The sequence below is a fragment of the Plectropomus leopardus genome, chromosome 4, assembly GCF_026936395.1.
Source record: "Plectropomus leopardus strain MGB_pleo_1.0 chromosome 4, ASM2693639v1, whole genome shotgun sequence".
In the NCBI taxonomy this organism is placed as follows: Eukaryota; Metazoa; Chordata; class Actinopteri; order Perciformes; family Serranidae; genus Plectropomus; species Plectropomus leopardus.
The window spans coordinates 26,157,780-26,180,000 of NC_142179.1; the positions used below are offsets into that span (position 1 = coordinate 26,157,780).

The window sequence follows — 22,221 nt, forward strand, 5'->3', positions numbered from 1 at the left end:
TTTTAATGAGAGCTGTCTGAATAAAATATAACATCTTCAATTACTTGTTTTGCCCATTTCACATCTGTAGTTGGGATTGTTATGATGTGTTTAGACATCCGTTATAGATTGCTATTTATTTATTGAACAATTTACAATACAATGCAAAATTTACAAAAACCTCAAGCAATTTATGACAAATGCCTAAATGAAATATAACATCTCCAATTACCGATGTGAAACAGGCAAATTAAGTAAGGCAATGTTAATGGAGATAGACTGCACTTTGCAATATAAATTGCAAATACATTTTATGCTGGTTTAATGTTATTATTTCATAATTTTTAATTTGTAGGACACATTTTTTCTCATTCACCTGAGCAAAGATGTAACTGAAGGATGTAGGAGATGTGAATTCAGATTTTCTGGTGTGAAATTGAAACCTATGCATTAGAGGTGAATTCCCCAGCTGTTAGCTCATTCCAGGAAACTGACTGTAGAGCGCATATTGAGTCTGTGTATACGCCTGAGTTCCTGTTAGACCTCTGAAAATCCCTTAAGGTTTTCATGTTATTTCAACCTTTTCTTAAATGTATGCAGCCTATGATACGCTTGGCCTATCTAAGAAAAATTAACAACACCGCTTTGTTTTCTTTTTATTTTATTATGAAGAATGTCTGTGCATTACAATAGACTCTGGAAAAAACAAACATGTATGATGCAATGGATACATGATGCCCTTTTCTATTCATTCTTATTTTTCATTTTATCAGCTGACCTCAAAGCTTAAAAGAGCAAGAATTTTGTTCAATGATAAAATCAGTAAAGTTGCAAATTTTCAAATAAAATGTCGCTGATGTCACATCCCATCATTACTCCACCAAACAGCACATATTACTTATTAGAGCTGCGTTATGCACTCAACCTCTGACCAGCGAGATCCAAGCAAAGAAATGTAATGCAGGCCTAAGTTTTCTTGTCTTCAGCTTGTCCCTGAAAAGTTACATTGTTGAAATGATCTGGTTCAGAAGATGACTTGAAGGAGGACTTGAAATTAAAGCGCCCGTTATATAATCACAGTTAAAGGGAACTGAACCGTTTTACGCATTCCCCACTGAATCCACCCAGAGCACAGCAAACATCATCTGATTTCTTTTTAAATATTCACTTCAACCACAGTGAGATCAGTACTTAAAACATAGTTTGAAATTCACACAGAATCAATCACAAAAAAAGTAAAGTTCAGTCTGCCGGTAAAGAAAGGCAAAAAACAAGGCAAAAGATTATACTGTAGCTGGTACCGCCATCCTTGGTTTTTTTGTGTTTTTTTTTTTTTCCTGAAATGTACAGGAGCATTTGCTACAAGTAACAACAAACTTATACCTGAAATAGAACTGAAGTCACTTTGTAAGGAATGTGAACTAGAAGTGCTATTAATGCTCACAACTGAATTTAAGACTCAAAGGCTGAAAGTGTACTGCATCACATTTATAGGAAAAGAGATGGAATTTTTTGGGAGGGGCAGGGAATTTTGGTTGGACTATGGGTCTTCACAAATCCCTAAACTATGCCATCAGTTGTTCACAACATCAACAATTTAATGGAATTGCTTTCTTTAAAAGAGGAGAGATTTCAAAAGCGTCTGGCCCATGATTACCGTCCGTTCATTGGTCCGTGATGTGGAGGAACGTTTGCTCCGTTTCAGCCTGATCAGCTGACGTGTGTACGAGGACTGATTGTGCTGGGTGTTGTTTTACTGCAGAGGTCCTCTGGGGCTGCCAGTGTGATAATCTGGGGGCGGAGAGGGGGGGGGGTGGGGCCGGGCTAGATGAGCTCCACGTAATTGGCGGGGAACATTCCGAAATGGCCGTCTGGGCTGAAGCCTCGCCACCAGCCCTCGTCTATCATCTCGATCCCTGTGATGATCTCGTCAGGGTCAAATGAGATCTCTGTGTCATCAGCTGGAAGAAAAGAGTCGTGTTTCATGAGCATCAGCAAAATCGCTGTGTGTTTTTCTCTTTTACATTTTCTCACCATCTATTTTAAAAGGTTGTTTCAGTGTTTTAACCTGGACGCTGGGCCCCATTTTCCCATGTTTTTGTGTAAGAGACTGATGAAAACAACAATTTTAAAAACTGGATCATAGTGAGCAAAGAGCGCTGCAACAGGCAGCAATCTAACCACTTAGGTCGATTTTGCACTGTAAACTTACGTCCACTAAAAGCGCTTCTGGTGGGCTCAGATTGTTATTCCAAGTGTCTGACAACATTATGGAAAAGATGCAGAGGTAAACCTTTTTCTTTAAAGAGTAAGATCCTTTTTGTTGAAACAGTAACAGCCTAAAAATTGCTATCGCCAAACCCTCCAGACTCCATTTAAATAAATGGTCATTTTAATTTAATTTTACAGCCAGCATATTTTCAAATCTAACTGCATGTATTAAGAATTTATTTAAACCAAACCAGAGTTGGTGATTGTTGAAAAAAAAAAACAAGATAATATTTTTTGCTATTTTTATTTTCAGGGTCAAGACAAGATCAAGACAGCTATAACCAAATTTAAGACTAATTTTTGGACTTTTTCTGATTCAATCATTGCAGGTTGGCGTAAAGGTATATGTGTGGTCCTATGCGGAGGTAGGCTTTATGTAGGAATATTATTAGAAAGAGTTAATCTAATCTACAATTTACAAGCAGTTGAGTCTAAGTATAAAGTACAAAAACAGTATTAGGTTCAATGGCTTGGAAAATCAGAAAATGTGAACTTGTAAGTAGAGGCACTCGACTCTTTTTAAAAAGATGGATAAATTAATCAAATTTGATAAAATGTTTGTGGCATTCAAGACCTCACAAATTCAAATTTAAGACTATTAAATAACCTATGAACCAAAACTTATCAAATTGAATTTAAGACATTTCACAGCTTTTAAAGGACCTGCTGACCCCCTGATGTGTGTATTATGATGCTATAATCACTTTTTATTTAATTGGACTCTTGTGGGTTTGGTGAGAGTAATTTGGGGCTGTTTCTGCTTAAACAAAAAGGATCTTACCTTTAAAAAAAGATCTATTTCTGACATAATGCTGCTTTTCAGATATTAAGATGAGTGTATGTGTCAAAAACAACCACTTTCAGTGGACGTACACTGACATTGCTCTAAAACTCCAAAAGCTAGTGTTCTCATTAGTAACTTCGACACAAAAACATGTGAAAATAACTTATCCTTTAAGAAAAACTTTAGGAGCCAATAATTACTCCTCTGCAAACATTACAAACAAGTAACAACTTAAAAGTAACATTGCACTAAATATACTTTTTTGAGTTAACATAATATTTGTGCTGTCCCTTGATTACATTATCATGGTGTAGTAATATATATATAAAAAACTCACCAGCCTGGTAGTCATATAAGGCTCTGGCACAGATGCCTCTGTCTGATGTATCCTCAGCATTCACCTCACAGGAGTTACTCTCCTCCACCTACAATTATTGTTATTTATTAATTTATGTAACAGGAAAAAAAAAAACAGGTCATTGGATTTCCTGCTAAGGCATGTAAATAATCACCTGAGCGGGCTCTTCATAAGCCGTCTCTTGGATGTAGGAGTTGGCAGTTGGTGCCACCTCTGAAAAGACAGATTATTGTCAGTACGACGTGTCTGAGCTGTGCTGTCTGCCGACCAGCAGGTGGCAGCAGCTGATGCTGACAGCACTGTTCGGCTGGAGGGAATAATGTGCTTATGATGAATTACACAAGAATTCTTATAAGAAGCAGATGGGTGGGTTGGAAAGCTGATGCTTAACACTGAGGCTGGTGTTGTGTGAAATGAGCCCCCACCTTCAGACTGCTCCTGAGGGGCCGCCTCCTGCTCATCATACTCACACCTGGACTGTCCATCATCCACATCAGGCTCTTATCACCCAAAAACACAAGCACAGACATGCATGTACACAGGGGAACACACTCACAAGCCCACACAGGCTAGAAACCACCACCAGTCTCAGACATAAGGGGACTGCTGGCACATTTTACATGAAGAGTAACAAAACAATTATCTGGATGTTTCTTAAGAAACAAAAGAGTACACTGAATGGAAGCATGACTCCTGAAGATTATAAGGGATATGAAGATGATCACACAAAGACACGACGATGAGAGATGAAGCATGGAGCTTTTAGTTAAGTATGAAAACTGTCACCCAGCATGTTGTGTGCGCATTCTTTGTGTATGTGTGCGTGTGTGTGTGTGTGTGTGTGTGTGTGTGAGCTCACACCTGTGGCATGGACAGGAGAGGCGGAGCCTGCTGGCACAGGAGAAGCTTGGCGCTGAGGTGAGCTGGCTCGCTCACTTTCATACACTGGCTTAGACAGAAAAGGGCTTTGCAGACGCCCTGAGCAGAGACACACATGGAACCCCCAAGACATGCAAAACAAAAAAAATGGACGAGAGAGAAAACAAAGTGCAGACTGGTTGAGCTGAAGAAGAGAAGACACCATGATGGAGACACAGCGTTAAATATGACTATGAGACAGTCTGATGGAAAGTTAAAGCTCCGAAAAACAGACAGCGTTGGGAGGTGATCTCCTCAAGAAAAATCACCTGTTTGTACCTACCGCTAGCTGAGAGAGCTTTGCAGTAATGCACGAGGGACTGTGACATTTAAAGCAAACAAATTTATATGGAGAAGTCACGGGGTACACAGGGGTGATACCTGGCTGGGGGCTTGCAGGGGCAGCAGAGGGGACGTCTGAATCGCTGGGCGTTATTCCCCTCTCTCTCTGCTTGAACATCTCTCTGGGGTTCACAGCGCGCTGAGAGATGAGAGAAGCTGCCTCCTAGGAAAAAAAAAAGAAGAAGAATACGTACAATAAGCATCAGACAGCCACGGGTTATGAATAATGCAGTGGGAAGTGTTGTTGAGGGGAAACTACAGAAGAGACAGATGTCTGGTATCCGTTAATGATCACAGAGAGAGAGGAGAGATCATGCAGTAAAGACTAGAACAGCAGTGAGTTACGCCGAGCTTCAAATCGTTTGATTAGAAAGACACAAACGCTTGTTTTAATAAAGGCAAGAAGAAAGGATGTTTGGCCAGAAGAGAGCATTTTCAGGAAAGGGGAACTCACATTGGCCTTTTCCACAGATTCACCTCTCCTGACTGCTTTCTTCTGGGCTGCCTGGTTCTCCTCCTGCTCCTCCTGATAATGTCGATATCAATGTTTGCACTGCTGATGTTTGCTACCTTACTGACTTAAAGCACCAGATGGTATATTTGTGAAAACAACTTTGTGTTGCATTTGCTGAAACTGTCACTATACTCTGAAAGAAGTACATAAGGCACAGTGAAAAAAATAATGTCCCTCCTCCTCCTTCCACTGCTTCTGATGGCATTTGCTAGAATCGAACACGGCACACCAAAATTAAGAATCAGAGCTGAGGCGTCTATCGTAGCTGTCAGCTATGTCCAGCAAACTTCCTTTTTTTTTTTTTTTACAACTAAACAGTACAATAAAATATGTTTCTGAAAACATTCCAGGCGAGAAATAGGCAACGCACTAGAAGAATCTTGATTCATATTTATTCAGCGCTGCTTAGTTTGACTGCAGTTTACCAGCAGTGATCGACACAACAGTTGCGTTTAGAGATTCCTCGGCTCTGATTGGTTGTTTTCATTCACACGTGTACAGCCATTAGAAGCAGCACAAGACAGGTGGGCAGGCAGAGAACATGATTTTTTTCAAAGATTATCTGCCTCAATTAGTGCTGTGTGAATCTAGTGACAGTTTCAGCAGATTTGAAAAAGTAATTTACAAGATGTGTGCACCACTAAAACTTGTTAAACCGTCAACATAATTGTAGAAACTTAAAATGAACATTAATTTCACTTAAATCCACATTTGCATTCATGTCAGCATGTGTCCTGTGTGTCTCTGTCAGGTCACCACTCAAATTATAACCCTGTGACACACTCACCCAGCGTGCTCTCTCCTGCTCTTTACTCTCAGCTTCCTGCTGCTGTTGATACTTCCTGTTCAACAAATGACCATTTATTAGACACGAAGAGGAATGTAATTTGAGCCCTTTAAGAGATGCAACTTCAAACTGGTCTGCATGTCCCATCAGCTTCTACCTACTTTTGTTCATCGATTTGAATGGCCCGCTCTTTGTCCCTTTTGTCCCTCTGCAGCGCTTCCTTGGCCTCTCTGTCTTTTATCTCTTTCTCCAGGTTCTGGCGCTTCTCATCTGCCCTGCGTCGCTCCTCCTGCCGACGGTTTTCCTCTTCTTTCTAAAGTCGAACAAGCCAACAAGGTCAGCGATGGGTTTGATATTTTGCAAATACTACCTTCATAAAAAAAAAAAATAAAAAAAAAAAAAAGCTTCATTTCATAACAGTTGAACTGCAATGAGCGCCACTTTCTGGGTGCATCTGTGACAGGTATAGTGAGGAGCCAAAATTGCACACGAAGGACAAAGTTACAACAACGTTTTGGCTGACTACAGTTTAAACTGCCTGCCTTGTATTTTTGTATATTCTTTTAAGAGAAACAGAAATATGTATAAAATGTCTCGAAACTGCAAACTCTTGCAATATTTTGGAGAGTTTATGCAATTTCAATGAGCCAATGATACATAACATCCCACCAAAAATAACAAAAATTGTTGGGATTTATTTTTAAGCGATACTAAAGGTTGTCATGACGCCGTCTGACAGTTGAAGTTGAAGTTAGCAGTGAAAGTTCAGGACTGTACCTCTGCCTGAGCCCAGAAGTTGTCTTTGTTGGTCTTTCTGATTTCAGACATGGCGTTGGTCTTCTGGTACACTGAGCCCTACATGAGGGAAAAGACAAATATTGCATATTTATAATATAAATAGAAACCAAGAAATAGAATGACAATAGAACTGACATTAACCTCTTTGCTGTGGTCATTTCACAAGCTCAAAAGAACATTTTTTTCTTAGTTTTTATGGTGACAAGACACGTTGGTGGGGCCTTAAGTGTGTCACACTCCAAGTTTGAGATACTAATTAATAGAATTCGATAATTTACCAATATATAGCCAATAATTTACCGAATGTATTAAGCAACTAAGATGCAAGTAAATCAGCAATCCTTAATTCCTCTCTTACAGACAGGCTACAGAAATAGTGCACAAAAGATGCCTCTCCACGGTTTGTAATACTGCTACTACTCTGAAGTGAGTATGTAACATTCCACAAGTTGGTTTGTTTATACGTTAATATGGAATTTAGGCCGGTATAAATGCTGAAATGGCATTGGTGTATGTAAAAAAAGCTGCTCTTCAGACCATCGACTTCAGAAATTCAAATTAGGAATGGCTACTCTCATTCTTTTTCTATAGTGTAAACATGTTGCATAAGGAAAAAAACCCAGAGGACTATATAACAACAGTTTGCTAGCATCATTTACCTAACCCATCTCTTTTCTCTGTTACTACTTGCTATTCAGTCATTGTTTCTTAAATGGATACAAATTAAAACATTTATCTCCTCTCTAACTGACGCCACACCAGACATTTGTTATAATGTGCCTGATTTATATACCATGTGTTGTTTTGATCTTTTAACAAATATTAGATATAAACTAATAGTGGCTTTGGCTCATAAAGGGAGCATAACAGATTATATTCAGTGTATTTATGCCTTTCTTGCAGGGGTGCATTTTCTACCTTTTAAGAGTTTGTTTGAAAAATAGTTTTCAGTGGTAGAGTTGGCTTAGTGTGAATGGAAGACCAGAACAAAGAGGATAAAACAAACACCCAGCTCAAATGTATCCACGTTTTGAGATAAAGGAGCTCAGTTAAGATCTGGTGCTCTGCTTATCTTTCTAGCATGAAACGTAAGCAAACAGGAGGGCACAAGGCAGGAACTGCATGCGCTGCATACCACAGGACCCTGAGGACCGCTGTCCTGGAAGCGGCTGGAAGCTTCTTTGTGGAAGCTGTAGTTGGCTCCCGACGCTTTGGCCACTTTTTGCATGATCACCTCTGGTTCCACGTCCTCCTCTGCTCTGGCGTTTATTGTGACATGGGCCCCCTGAAAAGGCATGAAATAAAAAGTTCATTTTAATGTTCACACAAATATAAAATAATCTAGAGTTTGTATCTTGCTTTATGCAAGCACCACCCAGCGGTCTGTTTACATGCACTGTTTGCTGGTATGATATAAATGATACTGACACCACTCCAGCAAAGCTGTTTGTGTTCTTCAAACTATGTCTGTAGCACGCTGTATAGTATTTTCTTTATTTTATTTTAAGTCCTGCTCAGAGCCAACATTAACATGCAATTTAGTACACAAATAATCTCCTCTGTAAACATAAACAGACTGAAGCAGAAATTCAAAGGCATATTTAAACTGCACTCAAAAATGAGTGCTGTGTTACCTTAAGAAAATTGGCCATGGCACTGACATGATTTGCACATAGTCCTTTCCTGGCGTCCTTCACTCCCTCTCCAGTCTGAAACACAAAGGTTTACCCTAAAAGTTCAAGGACGGCCACTTCAAAGAAGAGAAACAAATGTACAATAGCTAAGTGTAGCACAAACCCAGTTGATGAGGACATATTTAGGCAGACCAGAGTTTGGATCCTGGACCCGACAGAAAGCATACATCACTTTTCCACTGTTAAGTTCTTCAACCAACTCCTCCAGTCCTCCATCTGAAGCATAAACATTGTGGAATTTCAAATGGTTACTGTGGTTGGTTGTGTAACTGTGGACATTTTTTTCTGTTACAAATGATGGGGTGAGAAAGCAGAGGCAAGCACTCCTTTTGTGCTGATATTCCAGTCCTGTAGCTGCATGCTGACAATGAAATTCCTGCACACATTTGATAATATCGTGTTGAGATCATAAAAACGTGATAATATCCACTCGGTTACTTACCCCCCTTTTCTGCCAGGCGGATATCATTACTGTTTCCCTCGTAGGTGAACAAGGCCCTGTGGAAAACACAGGATTTAGGATATTAAAATACCATTTGAACAGATCACACTGACACAGAAGAGAGCTTGTTCCAGAGGCTGATGTGCACCATCTCACACTGAACTTAACAATAGATGTTATGTAAACTGATTTTATGCAACTTTCAGCTTTCAGACTGATTCCTACGAGATACATTTCACACATGTAAGGTACTGTAAATACAACAGTGCTTCAGTTTAACTCCATTTTAAATCAGCCATGTCAGTAACTTTTACAAGCTGCGTGCCCCTGCAGCAGTAAGGATTTCACTGACTTCTCCTTGATACTAAATGCCCAATAAAAATAATTTAGGATTAGCACCCCTACACAAACTAAATCCCTCGTTAATACTGGCACAAGTCCCATCTCCTCTTTGTCAAGTCATGACTTCTGCTCTTGAAGTACACAAACAGTCTGTCTTCTTCATGTTTGGGCAGGCCAAACAGTCTTTTTGGGTTATATATGGGTGTTTAATTATTTTTTATAGGCATTGAATAGTAAAAAAAAAAAAAACGGATAATGATATTAATGACAAGATTATGCTGACACACACTAAGCAGAGTGGCTCCGAATGTGTCAGGTTTAGGTTAATTAGATGGTGTTGGTGATGTTGTTTTAGTCTATAAATTATTTTATGGCCATTGTGTAGCCTCTAATTGTTATATTACTGTATTCAACATTGCTGCAGGGTTTTCAACACATTCATTTATTTGTGGCAGCCCACCACAGCTAAAATATTTGGCACCACAAATAGATTTTATGTTTTTGGAGCTGGACTGTTTGGTAGGAGCACTGTTGACATATATATATATATATATATATATATATATATATATATATAATTATTTGGTTCTGCATTTCATCTCTCGAAGCGCAAAACATACTCTGGGCACAGCCGGAGCAGCAGACCCTCAGGGGCATTGAAAGTGAAACTTAACCATTCTTTTCTGCTGGATCTGAAAGTCTGTGTTCACTCAGAGCTGCTCCGCTAATCCATCAGTCATATTTGATCAGCTCTGAATGGATCGACTGAATGCTGTGATAATAAATAGTATATAAGGACAGTTGGATGTGAGCTGATTTGACTGATCGGGACATTTTCTTATGCAAAAATGATTTGATTGTTATATCTGCTGGTTTGATGCTTTTCTTTGTTGTAAATGAGACTAAATAGAATATCTTTGGGTTCTGGACAGTTGGTTGGACATCTAAAGACATCAGCTTGGACTCTAGGAAATTATGCTGAGGCTTTTTTTTTCTTATAGGTTATAATCAAAACAACTATTCCAGCAAGAAAATAGTCTGCAGATGAATCGATAATGAATAATTGTTAGTTGCAGTCCTAATCTATTGGCTCAAATAGAGGACTTAACCATGACTGTAAGTGATGTGCAACACCCTAGAGTCCTGTTGAATTCAAAATGATGGATGCGCTTATGATTTTGCCATCAGTGCTGAACAGACAAATCATGATTTGCCTGCTTTTATGCTTAAATACTTAACTTGTAGGATGTGCTTGCATTATTGTCGTGAATCCATGTGAGTACATATTACAATAACAAATCTCTTCTTATTTTACAGTTCCAAAAAACAAAAAAAAACATTTGCACAAAGGCTCATAGTCATGATCAGTGGTCAGTGGTCATAAAGGCATTTGCTTCTGATCAGTGCAGTGCATACTTTCAGAGCTACGAAAGTGGAACTGATGACTGATTGTTTCCTTATTCTCTACAACATGTTTACTTGATCCTGTCATCATCAGTTCAGAAATTCTACAGTAAAAGCAAGTTATGGTGCTACAAGGCTGTGGCTGAGCGAGAGACACATTCAGATTGAATATGGGGCCAGCAGGACTCCCTGGACAATTGCTCCTTGGGATTAATTAAATCAGGTCACCATTAAATACTTCAGCAGTCATCAACAGGTTTCATTTTAATCCCAGGACAAACAGAGACACTTCCGTAACGCACAGAGGAAGTTCCTGACTTTGACTTTCACATATTGGCCATATTAAGGCTAACTTCTGATATCTTACCAGGAAGTGGGTGAGGCAGCCATCATATCAACCCATTAACTAAATTTCGCGACCCACATTCTTATCTAAAAATTTAAATAAAATGCAGGCAAAGTCTATAAATTAAAGCGAAGTGTTAAACCTGTTGGTTGATCAGTGCATACGGCTTATTATTAGTGTTACTAGCCATTCAGTTAGCTCATCTTTTACATCGAACAGGCATGCATGTAAGAAAGCTAAACTCACATATAAGCAAAAATGGCTTTAGCTAACGTTATCATTCAGTTTAATGGATATGAGGTCTGCGCTTGTTAACAAAGTAACATTAAGTCCCATGTTAAGTTTATCTAACGTTAGGTTACCATTAACTTGACGACTGGCTCAGTGCTAGCCAACACTGAAGCTAACGCAGTGCCTCCTCTATTGCGCTATTACCGTTTTTAAAATGTTGCTCCTTACCAGTTGGTGTTGGACTTTTCATCTACCACTTCTTTAAACGCAGCTGTTAATGCAGGGCCATTTTTGCTTAGGTTAACTGCCATCGTTATACTGAGTACAGCTAGCCAGCTAGCTCTCCGGGATGCGCCCTTCCTATTGGGAGGAGTGGCGATGATGCTGACTTTCAGCTGTGCAGGAAGCTAGTTTAGCTACTGGCTACATCTTAGCCACGGCATCCTGCATATGTTTAACCGTGACACCCCGAAAGCGCGGAGCTAGTTTGCGTATTTACGTTATTCTAAACTTGACTTGTGAACCTGTCAGATCACATCTCCAAACTATTCACGAAGAAGCACTTTATTATCATTTTAGGAAAATGAAATCGCACTAAGATCGCTCTGCACAAATATTGTGTTGTCCGCACCGCACAAACCTCGCATGACATGTTGTTGAATCAAACGCACCCCTAGGAGCGTAGCGTTTACAGGTATACGGTGGCTCTATAAAGAACAACTTTTTGTTACTTTTATTTACTTTACATGGAAATAAAGTTATATACACTTCCTTGAACTCCTCTGCTTATTTAGAATAAAACTTTTGGTTATTTAGGAACTGTTCGTTATTTATGAGAGGGGAGGGGGTTGTGTTAAGGGGGGTGTCGTCATATAGGCCTACTTTTCTACAGGAAGGACTTTGTCTTTGTGGAGGGTCATACAACTTTAAATGTCAGTATTTATATTTATTTCAGCACCGACTGTTTTAAAAAAAATCCCTTTGGATTTGGAAGACATGTTTTATTAAGAAATTGCCAAAATTACACCATTGATCATGGCCACAAACTGAACCTGAACTGAACACATTTCTTTGGTCATTGCAGCTAACATTAGCCTGTACACACAGTGCTTAACTGTGGGCCTCGGCTAACTTGCTAGTCACCCTTTTGAGATGCTTTTGCTACTTTGCTAAGATAAACACTGCTAGCTGTGTGGTATCAGTAAGATGAGCTGAACAACTAAACTGTAAAAAATCAAACTGCGCTAACAATATGCAGCATCTGCATATTGACAAAGGTTTAAACATGTACATATTTTGTTTTTCAGTTTATCAGCTAACTGGCTCGCTCAAGCAGGACACCCAAACATCAAAGGTAAGCTTTTAAAGTCTAACAACTAATTTATGGTGGAGGGAGAGTTGTACATTTTTCACCTGTCATTTGGGAAGGCTCAAGGAAACATGTTTACAACTTAGAGGAGGTTTAAAAAAAGATATAAATAAACAATGATAGTTAAATCACATCCCAGCCCTCTGTTAAATAACAAAAATAGTCCCTTAGTAGTTTAACACTCTAAAACCTTGAACATAATTTTTCTTGTGCTGCATTTAGACACCTTTTAATATACATTTAAAGAAAAATGTTGACCTCTTCTAAGAAACATGGCTAAAAAGGCAATGGATAGCTTTGCAAGAGATGTCCCAAGAAATTAGGAAAAGAAAAATTAGTTACAAAAAGGGAGAGAAAAGTAGTAATAGATAACAAAAAAGAAAAAAATATCGAGAAATCATATTTATTAACTATTTTATCTTAATATTTTTTTCATTTATTTTTTTTAACCTGTTTGTTTTTCTTTTTGCATTTTCATTTTCTGCTAGATTTCAGGCTATTTTCTGGTATCCTGTAACCTGTAACTTCTTCCAGTGTTTTTTTTTTTTTTAAAGCAATGAAGCCAATATGCTCAAGGTTTCAAAGAGTTAATGTCATCAATGCACAGCTAGCTCTGTCTCAGTCTGCTGCTGGTTATTACTACATCACGGAAACACACAAAAATGACTGCAGACAATGGTAAACCAAGATGATCTTTATTCATATGTTATGACAAGGTCAATAGTTATCTTGTGTAGGCTATGTGAGGACAAGTGGATGTTCATGGTGGCATTTCAAGCACACATATTCCAATTTTTTTTTAAGATGCATGAAGGCTGGTCCTGCATTTGGAGAAAGCCAGGCTGAAATTTTCAACAAAAATATTGGTACTGTTCAAGCAGGTTTCCATTATCTACTGATGAAATGAATCACCCATTTGGGGAATACAGCCCTGATAGCAAATTTACAGTTTATGACAAATTAATGTTCTCTCTATATATACAAAATGACGGTTAAGGCTAAAATTTTTAGTCGGAGGTGTTAGGCGGATGAATTGTAACGAAATCCCTGATATCTGGCAAATGGCTGTGAGAAGGTTCTCCAGAGTGCAAAGCATGCCAAGCTGCCTATATAAACTCTATTGAGCACACTGGACAAAGGAGGTCAATGTCGCACCACTCACATGATGAATCGAGGCTGCATTCAATCGTACAGTTGGAAGATACTCTGCTTTCAAATAAATAAATAGCCAGATGAACAAACAACAATGCACACACAATTTGAACTAGTACTATTACACACAAGTCATTTTCAATTGTGGTCTGGCGGCAGAAGGAGTTTCACTGAATTTTGAGGATATATTTTCAAATCCTTTTAGTGTATACTGTGTTTCAGGAGAACTGGTTTTGACAATTTTCTCTACAGCAGCTAACACGTAAATCTATATTTGGCGCCTAAACCATGGTGTTAATTCTACAATCAAAGCCTCTACATGTTCATGCTTTAGTATGGACCTTTGTGGATGAATGCACCCAATAATGCCCTCAAAAGCAAAATTCTTTCCCCTTTCAAACACCAAATACTTCCCTTTATATTGGCAGCATCAGCACATTATGAGCCATGTCTAACAAAACAAAACAAAAAACAATTATAGCATTTCTTACCTACTTTATCCAACAGTTACAATGGATTATATTAAAACCAATATTACATCATGACACATCACAATCTTGTTCAGTTCCGGTGACATGAATGGAAAGAAAAACCAAAACACCTATTACTAGAGCTTTCAAAGATACAAAAGGTCACAAACGCATCACCTAGACAAACCTTTTTACTGTCAGTCTGGATTATTAATCCCAAAACAAAACCTTTGCAGAACCGAGTAATAACACAAACAAAAGCTGACATACTTCACATCACTTGATATTTAAAGCAGCTCAAATCGTCATGGCAGCTATGTTTACTTACCTCAAGTAACAAGATGCACATGACTTGAAATGACTAGATTCAGAAAAATGTCAAGTCTGTTTGATTTCCCATTTTGAGAACAAGTGACACTAACAAGGCCTTTTCATTTTAGAAAAACAGTAGCAAGTACATGTTTAACAGCATCATTTTAAAAGCTGTTCACATCCAAGTGTTGCTCAAAAATAAATGGAGACGTTAATGAAAAGAACTCGAGAGGAATAATGAAACAGATAAACCTCTCTGTGACATGATGACAGTACTTATGTGACAGCATATTTTTGTGCAACACAGACCGTCAGTGCCTGTATGCATGAAGAACCTCAGGAGTGATCGGTCTTTGATCATTTTGCCTCTTTAGGAAGCATTTTCTTTTAAATGAACAAACCAGTGAACTGTTTTAGAAGCCTGATGATATGGGACCTGGTCATTTTTCTCACCATGGGTCACTGCAGGTAAAAGGCTGATGATTTGGTTAGATACCTGAGTAACTGTACTGAGGAGGTGGCACACAGCTCAGCTATATGCCAAAGAGTAGCTGTGTTCACAGCTATACAACAAGTCAAACAACAGTAGTATTTTGTGCACTATGGACACCAGCCATGGGTGGTAACTTCTACTGGATATAGGGGCAATGACAGCATGTGTGAGAAAAATGGAAGTTGACATTCTCCCCATGGAGCTCCACAACAATGGGGCAAGGGCCAGCTAGCTCTTAACAGCAGCTCTCCAGTGTCCTCAAAATCACGAAATACGGTTGCAATTTAAAAATGCAGTGGGTGATAAGAGATCAATCCTTCTTTGCATCTTTCACATTGTTTCGGGGTGGAGACAGTATGTGCCAACAGATCAGCTGCTGGTAATGGCACCGCACCATTTCGTGTTGAACAGGGAAGATTCTGCCTCAATTGCACATATACCGAAAATAATAACACAGAAAGGCCACTAAATACATGGAAATACAGTAATAACAAGACATCCAGTGGGACACAGACAGTACCTCTGAAATGAAGGGAGAGCTGATCTCCTAAATAAATCAACCATTTCGCTTTTTGAGTAGCACAACAATATGAGTCATTGACGGTTAAAATGATACGTATGAATAGCAACAATGACGGTGATAATCACGATAGCAGGAGTAACAGTTTAAAGTCTGAGTGTGGCGGTATGGACTGTGAAGAGTTTCCGGTATTCCATATGGGAGTGCTTTAAGGAGCCCATCGGATCCTGCTCAGCAGATCCATACAAGTCATGAAGGACAGCACATGGTAGCAGCTCAGCACATGGAAAGCCAGGTGGCACTGTACCTCATTGTATCGCTTCCTGCTCCAAAAGATGGGCTGTTGTCTAGTTTTTTTTTCTCCCCCTCTGTTGCTCATTTGCCTCAAGTTACAAATCAAAGGTGTTTCTTTTGTTCTCATTTGTATTTCGATCTCCCTGGCATTCTCACATTGCATACTTCTGTGTCCATTCTCTTGCTGATTTGTTGTACCTGTAAAACAAAAAGGGTTTCAGGAGAACTTTAATAACTTAATCTCAAAAAAATAACGAGTCAGTATGACAGTGAGCAAAGTTGAGAGGTGCGGTAAATCTCATTAAAATTTTACACTCACTTTTCCCTGTCAGCCTTGTATGTATGGGCAATCTCTGGTACCAGTGGGTCGTCCGGGTTTGGATCACAAAGCAGAGAGCAGATAGACAATAATACTGTGGAAGAGTGAATGGGATAGTAATTAGATTACATTAACAGAGAGGCAGTGTGAAAATGAGAGGGGAATTATTGGCTATGGCCCTGACAGGCCTGCTTCTAACACCTGCACATCCAGGTGTGATTTTGACATTTTTAGATAATCACCACAGAAGGGCCAGGTGATAATTATTGATAATTTTCACATATATATAATAATGATACTGAGAATATCAATATAGCTGCAACCTTCACGACAACACGACAAAAAAAAAACTGCAGTTCCTCAAATTGCCATTTCAGGCAATGCACACCCATGTTAAAATGGCAACTTTACAACACAAATTAACATGTTAACAGCCTGATGTAAAAAAAAAAATGTTATGGTCTCTGTATCGTAAGTCCGTGTTCATGAAAATTGAACAAAAAAGGTAATTAATGCTTAAAGTTACACATACTTAAGGGCATTGCCACTTTGCGTGGAAGGAAGGTGCCATATGTTGACTAGTTGCTACAGTGGCTACAGTTGTGTTTAGGTAATGTAAACATGGTGTAACCCCAGACTCACAGAGTATAGATGTAGCTGTAGCTGCCATTATTTCACTGTGTTTTCAGTTCATGAAAGTTAATTGTAACGTTTTGGTCCCCTAAAAATGCTCGTTCAGCATTGAGCAGGACCCTCAAAGGAGTCGGATGTTCAGTTTTTCCAATCAGCACAATTTCTTTTAATGGTTTTAAGCCTGTTTCTTGCGAGCAAAAAGTAACCTTAGCATCATCACAGTTTAGAATAACTGAAAATGTACCATGCTAATCAAGCTAGCAGCTAGTGTTAAAGTTGGGTCCACTGGGTCCCCTCTGGCTCGAAAAAAAAGAAGGTGGTGCCAGACAAAAAGCCAAACTCAAGGCTTCAAAACAGCAGTGCACAATCCAATGGGGGACATTGTGGTGGCTACGTCAGTTTTTTTCTACAGTTTGTGCCTCAAGAATAGTATTGTTAGTGTCACATATTTACAGGCACTGATTAATTCAGTCTGTTACTGTTATTTTTATGTATCCTCTTCAAAAAAACACTATTACATTTAAAAGTATTTCAGAAATTCCCTTAATACAGGATTCCATTTGCTCAGACTTGACGTCTCTTTTTATGTTTAAACATGACATTAAATGTCATGGACCTGATTTGACATTTGACAATCAGTCTCAACATTTTGACTCAAGACTCACAGTTGAAGACTAACAAAAGCCTGGAAAAAGCTGCATTGGGGAACAGGTCGATATCACTCTTTTGTATGATACAAACATGCTATGCCAGCTGTGAATGGAAAGAGCAGAATTCTGAAAACTGTACAATGTACCTGAAAGTAAGTGGATGTTGCAATGTGGCGAGATATTAATTATTTTTTTACATATAGTGGGGTATTTCACTGGGGGATTCCACTATACACCACCTGAAGGCACACAAGAGTTCTCACCTTCAGTCAGAGTGTATCTGTAAGGTCACTGAGATTGTGTCACATAGTGATCCAAAAGGTCGCATCACATTTAACAGTGAAAGTGTCAGAGCCATAGCTCTGTGTATATAACAATCACCACTTTTAATAAATGAAAATGTCCACACACTAGTATGAACAATGCATTATCACTTACCTTTTGATACTGTAAGTGCAGGTGACCATTGCGATCTCAGTATATCCAGGCAAATACTTCCATTGCTGTTGATATTAGGGTGGTATATTTTTGTGGTGAATGCAACCTATTAGAAAACAGGAAAATATGATGTTATTTTCCAGTAAAGCCAATTAGATATTGCAGTAAAATCAATGAATGACAAGTGAGTTGAAACATTTGCCACATAATGTTACCCTTACTCACTTTGGGTGGTTTGAAGGGGTAGTCTGTCGGGAAGTGAATAGTGAGGAAAAACACTCCGCTCTGATATGGGCTGTCACTCTATTGAAATAAAAATAGAAACAAGATAAGTCGACAGCATTTTAATTGCTTTTGTATCATATTTCAACTTGGTTATGATACAGCCTGACTTACCGGACCCATTATTGTTGCCTGCCAATGAAACACTGGGGGAAAAAAAGCATAAAAGATTAATAACATCTATACGTTCAGATGCAAACTCTGCATGCACAATGACATTCTCTGCTAATGTATCTTAAAAGCCAATTTATACAAAGCAGTAATGCATTTTTAGTTTCAGGCAAACACTGATGCAGCAATTTCCTAACTACTTACAATCATCTCCAACTGGTCCAGCAGAGCACTGAGCTGGTGGGTCCCTTTGTAGGTCTGAAAGCTCCTAAAGGAAAGACAATCACATAATGAAACAGCCTGAAATGTACAGGTCAGGTGCAGTTTTGTGACACCTGTGGTCTGTGGTTTATGTTTATTTATATCGTATACGTGTGAGGACACAAGAAAACACACTGATGCTTAAGCCTATTTAGAGCAATGCACTATATAGTAAAGTATAAGAAAATAGTTTTGCTTGTAAACAAAGACCAGCCTCTTTGAAACATCCCTTGGGCTTAATCCATGTAATATCTGGCTTTATGTCAAGTGGGCTAAGTTAACCTTTTTTTTGGGTTCAACCCCAAAGTTGAAGCAGGCTATAATTAAAGTCTTTTCAGTTGCAGCCATGTTCTCTGTACAGTATTGCACCATTGCGGCTGACATGCAAATACAGGTTTTAGGACATTTGACTTGATGAATATTTTAGTCAGCAGTTCAGTTTCCACCATAGATGCTGACTAGAAAGATTACAAAACTCAACAGAAAGCAACAAAAATGTTACGTGCAGTCTGTTCATTATATCGATGATGATTGTAGATGATTCCCACACATTTTTGTGGAAAAATTTAAAAGCTTTCAAAGACTTTTCCAGGAACCAAAATAACTTTTCCCACTACTTGCCTGCCTGGCGATTTACAAACATGCCAGATTCACATTGTTTTCAAACATAATTCCACCTAGCTGGACAACATGAAGGGAGAACAGAAATTATTATATATATATATATATATATATATAATTTTTTTTTTAATTTAGGGAAAAATGTCCAGAAATCTATCTACACACACACAAACAATGTTGCAGATTTACTATTATTATTTTCAAGCAAATTTCCAGGTAATTTCCTGTTTTAAAAATGTGTAATTTTCTTCCCATCTTGAAAGAAATCAAGCCAATTTGCTCAGGTTTCAAATGGTTAATAATCAAATAACGTCTCCAAAGCTTCCAATGATTTTACTTATTTCGTGACTTTTCCGGGCCTAGAAAACATTATTGTGAAATTCCCTGACTTTTCCTGTTTTCTATGACCGTGGGAACCTTGCAAACGCAATTTCCGACTGCTCATGAAACCGCAACGAGCAGGGACAGAAAAACAACAGATGGTTAAATAGAAATTATCTCGTTATTTAACATCTCCTGAAAGGAAACCTATCTATTCTGTTATATAAATACACACCGTGGCCTGCTCCAGTGCCCCATTTGCCATTCCATATATGGCAACACTGACACTAGGGTTCAATTTTGGCAACAAGCAAGCAGCTGTCATTCAGCGACTAAACACATCAGCCGCCACACTCTTAATGACAAACCACAAGGATAAAGACAACTGTCAAGCTGTGGAGATAAAAGCAAATCCTGCACACGTCAATAAATTAAACTATACATCAAAACACGTAGTAATGTTAGCTTGCTGCTAGCCTAGCGCTGCACTGCGAAATAACTTGTTTGGTTTAAAAGTTAACGCTAGCCACCTTTGCTAAGTACCGATAAGGTTTTACGTGTCACGACGAAAAAATAAAACACAAACAAAACGTAGCTGTCAAAACAAGGGGGCTGTTGTAGCTGTTATCGATTAGAAACAAACGGATACTGTAGCAATGCACCAACAGGGCCATCAGTGGTTAGCTCGTCTTTGTCTGTGAATTACTTTAAAAAGCAGCACAAAAACAAGCACCTAATGCTACGGAACTAATAAATGACAAATACAAACTCTTATAATCTTCACAGAAGGTCCCACATTCAAAAAACTATCTACTGCAATGTATGATTAGCTCGTAAAAAATATACACTCACCTTCTGAATTCTTTTCAACGCCATTGCATCAATGGCTATGCTATGTAGCCTGTCAGCTAACAGTTAGCACTTCACACATAAAATTTGGCTTCTGTGGCCGCGTACTTCTAAATCTATCTTAACGTATAGTCAGGAAATCGCGTATGGCATAAAGCAGGCTCGGGGCTTTTGATTTGTAGTTAAATCTAAGCGTCAAATGTGTCAAATCTTGATCTCTCTGTCGCTTGCAGTTGAAACTGGACAACGAGATATTTTGCTGTCTCTCGGTTTGCTGTCTCTTGGTGCCTGGCAAACGTTTTTTAAAATATCGCGAGACTTTCTTGCAAATCGTGAATTGACCATTTTGCATACAACTTCCATGGCTGTAGTCATATTTTTTTTAATTCTCTCTTTTTTATTTTATTTTTTTGTTAGTTTTGACACAAATCACAACTCGACATCATATCACTTTTTATTATTATGCACGCTAATGAAAACGATTATTTTACAAAACAACTGCACGAGGCCAGCTACTTTTTTATAAAAATTACATTCTATTACTAATTCTATGAACCAGTGCAATTATCATCTATATCATACACTAAAAATAACTGAATTAAACCTAAAAAATGGACCTAGTTTGGGTCAATACTACTTGATTTTACAGAGAATTAAAGGGCTGTACAATGACCTGTCATGAACATCTTGTAATTTATAAAAAAATATATGCATTCAAGGGACAAATAGTCAAATATTATTTACGAATTGTAACATATACTGAAATGTGTGCTTAAAAAGATCTACAACCATAACCATATTTTATTTTGGGTATATGATTTTCACACTAATATAAAAAATAAGCACTAAAAGTAGGTCAAAACATACCATTGTCTTAGGTACTGGCTAAAATGACCCTTGTGTTGTGTTTGTCTGATATTGACCCAGTAGTTTTTAGTGTGCATCAAGTTCATCTCACAAATACTAGATAGGAATGCAGTGTTGTCACAACAGTGTAATACATGGGCTTTAACGCAGCCTGACTTCAACACAATAACTGAGCCCAGGTGTCCACAAGATGTCACTATTTGAAAAGAGCAAAACACACACAGGAAAGACATGGCCAGAAAAGATTATGTACAGCTTTGACCGGAAAACGGTTTTACAAGATCTACAGTGTCATGTATCAAACAAAATATTGCATTCTCTCTTCAAACAAATTAATTTGAAGTTTTTTCCATTACATTTGCTTAAATGTTAAAGTGCATGACAATGGAGCAGCAAAGTACAATGAGACCAGACACGTGTATTATTTACGCATACATAAGAATAAAGAAAAAGACTATAGAATTGTTCATTCAATACCCAATCATTGTAAAGGCATATTCATCTGAGTCAGCTGCATGCTCTGGTTTCTGCGCAGCCTTGTCTCGAAAGGCCTCATGAGCTTCCCTTTATATGTCTTAAACAAGAGTGAAAAAAGAGCTCTCATTATTTTAGTGAGTGTGTATGAATGGGTCGCAGTGTTCATTCTTCTTAAATGGCTGATTCAGTGTCAGGTTGAGGATCCTATCGTCAATGTGACACTGAGAGGGACCATTTTCCTTTGGAAAGCTGAAGATTCCTTTAGATAATATCTTATTGTTTGCTCATCTCTGTGCTCTCAATGACCTGCCTGTCCTCAGGGCCTGCCTGTAATCAGATTCAGAGGTAGCAGTTTGGGTCTTGTGCAGCAGGGGCCTTGTGTTCTGAGTTTGTCTACTTGGAGAGGCCATTTATCAGCATGAGGTTTTCAGACACGGTCAAGCCCACACTTTGTTGGCTTGAAGCCTCGGTTCACAAAGCCTCCCACAGTCACCCTACTGTAGCTTCCTCTGAAATTTCAAATCGCATTGGTTTTTCTTGCTACTGTGTGCTTCAACCCTTTGCAACCTCAG

The 22,221-nt window shown here is 38.5% G+C and overlaps 2 protein-coding genes across 8 annotated transcripts; both read right to left on the reverse strand.

Annotated features, from left to right (window-relative positions):
- Positions 1 to 622: 622 nt before the first annotated feature.
- dbnlb (drebrin-like b) lies at positions 623 to 11,618 on the reverse strand. Of its 7 annotated transcripts, XM_042488249.2 has the most exons (15): positions 11,439 to 11,616; positions 8,888 to 8,943; positions 8,549 to 8,661; positions 8,386 to 8,460; positions 7,887 to 8,036; positions 6,731 to 6,808; positions 6,115 to 6,266; positions 5,954 to 6,008; positions 5,107 to 5,178; positions 4,692 to 4,815; positions 4,254 to 4,370; positions 3,818 to 3,892; positions 3,547 to 3,605; positions 3,372 to 3,459; positions 623 to 1,940 (listed from the first exon to the last, which is right to left on the reverse strand). In XM_042488249.2, the coding sequence occupies exons 1-15, from the start codon at positions 11,519 to 11,521 to the stop codon at positions 1,804 to 1,806; spliced, it is 1,434 nt and encodes a 477-aa protein (XP_042344183.1). In that variant the 5' UTR covers positions 11,522 to 11,616; the 3' UTR covers positions 623 to 1,803. The 7 variants fall into 7 exon arrangements, with proteins under 7 accessions (XP_042344183.1, XP_087933087.1, XP_087933089.1 ...); XM_088076961.1 differs by lacking the exon at positions 5,107 to 5,178 and having other exon boundaries at positions 11,439 to 11,618; XM_088076963.1 differs by lacking the exon at positions 3,818 to 3,892 and having other exon boundaries at positions 11,439 to 11,617.
- A 1,635-nt stretch (positions 11,619 to 13,253) lies between these two features.
- On the reverse strand, positions 13,254 to 20,602 carry ube2d4 (ubiquitin conjugating enzyme E2 D4). Its single transcript, XM_042487880.2, has 7 exons — positions 20,309 to 20,602; positions 18,458 to 18,521; positions 18,257 to 18,288; positions 18,086 to 18,163; positions 17,861 to 17,966; positions 16,140 to 16,233; positions 13,254 to 16,018 (listed from the first exon to the last, which is right to left on the reverse strand). The coding sequence occupies exons 1-7, from the start codon at positions 20,330 to 20,332 to the stop codon at positions 15,973 to 15,975; spliced, it is 444 nt and encodes a 147-aa protein (XP_042343814.1). The 5' UTR covers positions 20,333 to 20,602; the 3' UTR covers positions 13,254 to 15,972.
- Between the last annotated feature and the right edge of the window lie 1,619 nt (positions 20,603 to 22,221).

What these genes read in the sequence shown, in the direction of transcription:
- ube2d4 (XM_042487880.2), bottom strand. Translation starts at nt 20,332, where the DNA reads ATGGCGTTGAAAAGAATTCAGAAG. An exon ending in TGGACCAGTTGGAGATGATT is followed by an intron (nt 18,289 to 18,457) that starts GTAAGTAGTTAG and finishes TTTTTCCCCCAG; the next exon opens with TGTTTCATTGGCAGGCAACA. An exon ending in AGGCAACAATAATGGGTCCG is followed by an intron (nt 18,164 to 18,256) that starts GTAAGTCAGGCT and finishes TTATTTCAATAG; the next exon opens with AGTGACAGCCCATATCAGAG.
- dbnlb (XM_042488249.2), bottom strand. Translation starts at nt 11,521, where the DNA reads ATGGCAGTTAACCTAAGCAAAAATGGCCCTGCATTAACAGCTGCGTTT. An exon ending in GAAAAGTCCAACACCAACTG is followed by an intron (nt 8,944 to 11,438) that starts GTAAGGAGCAAC and finishes TGTTTTCCACAG; the next exon opens with GGCCTTGTTCACCTACGAGG. An exon ending in AATCTGTGGAAAAGGCCAAT is followed by an intron (nt 4,816 to 5,106) that starts GTGAGTTCCCCT and finishes TTTTTTTCCTAG; the next exon opens with GAGGCAGCTTCTCTCATCTC.